The sequence below is a fragment of the Diadema antillarum genome, unplaced genomic scaffold (genome assembly GCF_040938485.1).
Source record: "Diadema antillarum isolate AM-2024a unplaced genomic scaffold, OU_Dant_1.0 seq00001459_RagTag, whole genome shotgun sequence".
In the NCBI taxonomy this organism is placed as follows: domain Eukaryota; kingdom Metazoa; phylum Echinodermata; class Echinoidea; order Diadematoida; family Diadematidae; genus Diadema; species Diadema antillarum.
The window spans coordinates 189,280-194,702 of record NW_027272204.1 but is presented as its reverse complement, the minus strand read 5'-3'; the positions used below and the strand labels follow the sequence as shown (position 1 = coordinate 194,702).

The 5,423-nt window shown below is 38.0% G+C and overlaps 1 protein-coding gene across 1 annotated transcript; it reads left to right on the top strand.

The window, feature by feature from the left end:
* The first annotated feature begins 340 nt into the window (after positions 1 to 340).
* On the top strand, positions 341 to 1,657 carry LOC139709683 (ileal sodium/bile acid cotransporter-like). Its single transcript, XM_071621639.1, has one exon. The coding sequence runs from the start codon at positions 341 to 343 to the stop codon at positions 1,655 to 1,657; it is 1,317 nt and encodes a 438-aa protein (XP_071477740.1).
* The last annotated feature ends 3,766 nt before the right edge of the window (positions 1,658 to 5,423 follow it).

The following is a 5,423-nucleotide window of genomic DNA, read 5'->3' as shown; positions in this document are numbered from 1 at the left end:
TGATGGAGAGTGATTAAAGCCCTATAAGAGGAGGGTGATTGACTACGTAGTATTATTCATCGATAAAAGAATCAAAGTCTTCTGGTTGAAGATTACTGAGCTACGGGAAGGACAGTGTAATATGAATAACACGTCATTGTCGCCATCAGCACTCAGCCAGTCGGTCAGTCATCGGCAGTCTCTCGGGAGGGTGAGTTATAACTAACGTCGGACCAAGCAAATGAAGCATCGCACTTCGATATCCTCTATACATGCTTCTCATATCAATAATATTCTACCGAACTGGTGATCGACACATCCCAACGTCATGTCTTCCATGCAAATAATTCTTAAAACGATTATGCTTCTTGTGTTGGCAGTTGGTAGTTCGGCTGAATTGAACTATACAACCCTGCCGGAACACTTCTTGTTACTTTCACAAGGAGACATCGACATTTTGCAGGTGAATCTGGCAGGAGTGACAGAGCCGCTCACCGTCGAGGTTTCCAGCAGTAATTCACGTATATTTACCTTGGATCAAACTGTTTTCCAGCTGGATGCTGCAGATTTGCAGACTATAGTTATACCCGTTCGGGGGGTTTCTCTTGGTATTGATACCATTCAATTTACAGTACGTGGGAACACTGGCTTGATCGATCCAAGATTCGATATTCATCCCTTCATCGTGAAAGTGAAGCGAAAGACCAACCTCATACAGAAAATCTTCGCGTACGTGATGTTGGTCTGGCTAATAGTGAACTATGTTACCATGGGCGTGAAGCTGGAATGGAACCTGATACGGGGAAAGCTAAAAAGACCATTTGGCGTTGTTATCGGAGCTCTCTGCCAGTTCATCATCATGCCCGGCTGTGCGGCTCTTTTGGCCAGGGCCTTAAGACTCGACGCTACCACTGCTGTAGCATTGATCATCGTGGGCTCATGTCCCGGAGGATGGTTGAGTAATGTCTTCACTCTCCTTCTCGACTGCGATCTCATATTGAGTCTGACGATGACTTTTTGCTCCACCGTGATCGCCCTAGGACTCATGCCACTAAATCTTTTCATCTACGCCAGACCTTACACCAGCGGTAATAGCAGCATCCGCATACCCTTCCTCCAGATTTTCCTTCAGCTCATCACCTTGGTCGTTCCACTCACTATTGGCACTTACGTCGCCAATCGTTACCCCAAGGCTGCAAAGTGGTTCCGTCGCCTGCTCAAACCCCTGGCTGTCATCGTCGTTATTATTGGTTTCGCTACAAGTGTGTGGGTAAAATACTACGCATTTGTATCTCCGGTCGAAGTCTATCTTTGCGCCATCCTTCTGCCAGTTATTGGGGCGGTCCTTGGTCTTCTTGTTTCAAAAATGACTTGTCTCTCAAACCGCGCAGCCATCACAATCTGCATAGAAACAGGTTCTCAGAACGCTCTCTTGGCAACCTCCGTCATTGCTCTCTCGCTTCCGCAACCCGAAGCCGACCTTATGACTAGGGTCCCGGTCCTATTCGTCGCTATGACATTTAGTTTTCTATTTACCATGACCGGCATTTGCGTCATCATGAAGCGATATCCTGGTCGATACGAATTGCCCGAACGTGAGGACATAGGCAGAAACGTGGTGGCCAATGAAGACGAAGGTACCGCTGACTCTTCCGAACGTGCTGTCAGCATCCTGTAGGCTAGGATCAAGGGAAAATCCAAACTATATTCGAAACTCCAGACTAGATCTCGAGAGAAGAAAGCTCCTCAGAAGAGAAGTTTCCAAAGTCGTTTGAAAACATGACATTTGTTTTCGGACATGATTGTTACAGATGCGTACCACATAGCTCACAAATTTATATCAACTACTAACTACCGAGTATATTATCCTTTTTCAGTTCAATTTAAGAATACATTACACTATCGTATAAGTTTCTGTGTATTGCTACTTTATTCAAAATTTTAAAGACTGGCTCTCGTTCTTCATTCTATTGGGACCAAGACATTACAATTCAGTATACATCGTATTTCAGATACACTGGGTTTTGTTTGTTTTTTTAGAATTGGTGTTGATGGTTGTTTATGTCGAACACAACAGTTTGTTGTAAATAAAATTTCACTTCATGATCAAACTGATTTCAAGTAACATTAGATTGAAAATAAGATGGTATAAGTTTCATTAAATGTCGACATATAATAAGAAATCTACGGAATTCTAAAATATTCTGTGTTTTCCAAAAAAATTTCGTAGCGATCGCATTTGTATGTTTGATGATGTAATGATAATCATAATCGCTTTACGAGTCTTATTTATACACACATGAAATATCAGTAGACGCTCCCTTTGAAGATAAGATAATGTAGAATAGATTTGATTACCTTACCGTTAGATTGTCGAAGAGCAGTCATTAAATCATTGGCCAAAAGCATCACTGTAATACTGCTGTAATCAATAATTTGTTTGAACAAGTTTGGAGGCAATGCAAACATCTGTGGCCAATAATCAATACTATGATATGAATTGATAAATAATTATAATCAAGGTCTCCTGGATTTTCTTAGGCCCTATATTTAGAGTTGCTTTATTTTTTCTTTAACTGCAGGTGCATGTAATTCTAAAGCTTGCGTATACATAGAATAACACCTACTCGTCTTCACTTTGTATTGACATGGAATACTATCGTAGACTTCAGTTAATCACTTATCTGTTTCAACTGTTAGAATCAAACAATACTCCATAACTTTGTTCAATTGACTTTGTATTACATTCATGTGTGAAACGAAATACAGAAATAAATTCACTTAATCAATCATCAGTCAACACCTCTTCATCTAATTTGCATTTGAGATTGTGGTCGATCTCACTGCTCCATGGCAACTTATAAACCTTTGGGTAGTTTAAAGCTTTCATCCAGTTTAATCGATTTCATTTAAACTTTTAAGATGCCATGCTATTTAAATCTCCGTGTGTTGATTAACATACAGAGAATATTTCTGTGTATGTTGATTAACTCTCTGTATGTATTATAGTCAAACTGAGTGTTACTTCGCATCTGTTGTATATCTGTCTGTACTTTGCATAATCTGCCGCTCTTTGTCATGGTACTTGGAGAAAAATAAAACGACACGGAAATAACACCAAGCCAAACCAAAGAAAACAAAGGTAATTAATCTGCGCAGAAAAAAAAATCAGATTTTTGGTTCCAGGGCTCAGCTCAGAAAGACTGACATCAATTGCATTTCGTTTTCTGGTCACACTATTTAGCTGTCCTAGACTTGTCGCAACCTTTGCGTGATTTTTTAGTTTACAAATGACTACGTCTAAGTAAATTTCTATTAATGCAGGTCAGTTAGGTGTCAATTACACAATATTGGTTTCATATGGAAATATCTGTCCAAGTTTGGCACCGAGAAATTAGTTCACGCACTAATCTTTTGGAAAAGCTCTTTTGTACAATAATTTACCTCAGAATCTTTTGTCACAGCTTCAAAAACTTCAAAATTCACAAATTCGCAAAGTGATCACACTGTCAGCCACCAAACGATCCACATAATACTTGTCTTGAAGTGGCTTCAGTGGGTCCCTGCCAATATGATCGAATCGTTTTTTACAACTTTATTGCTTGCTTTTCATTGTGTTCATGGTTCCGGCCAATGTTACAATACCTCTCAATGCAAAGTGACATCCCCACAAGATTGTTGCGGTCTTCTGCTTCTGGTTCCCATGTTCTCCCTAAAGTCACTAAAATCATTCCGAGAAAGAATTTGTACTTACGCCTGCATGTCCCAAACTTTGGAATAGCCTTCCTGACAAAGCGTTTATGACGTGTGACTCCTTCAAAAAACATATAAAAGCTTTACTGTATTTGCTCTGTATTTATGCGACTTGAGCACTTTACAGAATGGATTTGGCGCAATATAAGTCATGTATATTCCTATTATCATAATTATCATGATTTAATATCATTATCATTATTATTATCATTATTATTATCATTACTATTTTTGTTATTACAAATATTATTAGCATTATTAGCATTATTTTTCCTGGTAGCCTTGCTCGTTGGCAGTGAGGCTTCTTGTGAGAAAGAAAAGTTTACTTAGGAAATGAGAAAGAACAAATGACTTCGAATGAAAAGACATGGCGCCAGAAACAGCAGCATATTAAAGAATGAACATTAAAAACGGAGTCAGTCCTGAACCTTAGTGTGTGCATCTGTGTGTGTGTGTGTGTGTGTGTGTGTGCGTGTGTGCGCGCGTTGGCTCGTTCGTGTGTAGACTTTGAGAAAGCGTCGGTTTCGCTTTCCTTTTTTATTAAGTGTATTAAAACTTTTTGGAGTTGGTCCTTCATTCAACTCTTGGATGCAGATAATTTATACTGAGAATTTATACTAAGAAGATGTGTAATGAATGGGGGTCCTTCACCGGATATTTCAAAATGGGGAGAGTGAATTGAGTTCGTCAAGATGACCCACTTTTACCGTATTTTTTTGTAGTTATCGAAACTTTTGCACATTCTTTAAGAATGGAGGAAATTTTAAAGGTAGTTAATTTTGGTGATTACAAAGCAAATGCTGTATGCTGATGATACATATATTTCTTATGAGATAAAGTCTAAATTATGATGTTGAAAAGTATATTTCAATTTTTTTCTGAAATTAATGTTTTAAAGATAATCATACATAAAAGAATGTTTTAATTGCTAAGAATATAGAGAATTCAAGAGTGTATTAATAGAAATTTAGATTTTAGGGTCGTTTTTTTATTATATAGGAAAAGAAGTGATGAATTTTATTATAAGGACAAATTGTGTAAAGTATAAAAAAAATTATGGGGTGATGGAAGCAAAATATCAGACCTTACAATTTTGGGTATATATATTTACTTTAAAAGGCTGCATTGCTAAACTGAAGTATGCATCTTCGTCATCACCTGTACTTCTGAAATGGCCTATTGCTGAAATTCCAAACATCAGATGTGCTTTTTATTTCAATGAAAAATGAAACGTGTCTTTGAGTCAATACCTTGGTAACCGTATGGTTTTCTTTTTCTTACGATGTAAAATAATACGAAATCGATTGTTGTTTCTTTTTAAAAATGTATATGTTTGAATAGAGGTTAAAGATATAGTACTGGGGGAAAAATACATGTGAACTTGGAAAATCTTGTGTGGTAATACAGGTTGGCATCACATTGTCCAGATGACGAAGTTTACACAAGATGGCAATACGAATATGGAATTTTCAATTCGTGGGACGTTGACCCCGCTAACAAGGTCAAATAACAATCAATAACTGAAGCAAGTACAGAAGGCCGAAACTTGGTCACTCGATGACACCAGCACCATAGAAGAAGACTACACGAAGATGTTAATCTTTATTAAGAAGTTTACTCCAAGGACGCAAGAAAGAAACACGATGAAGAGTTTTGCATCCGGTCACGAAATTGCTGCTGGAGTCTGAAAA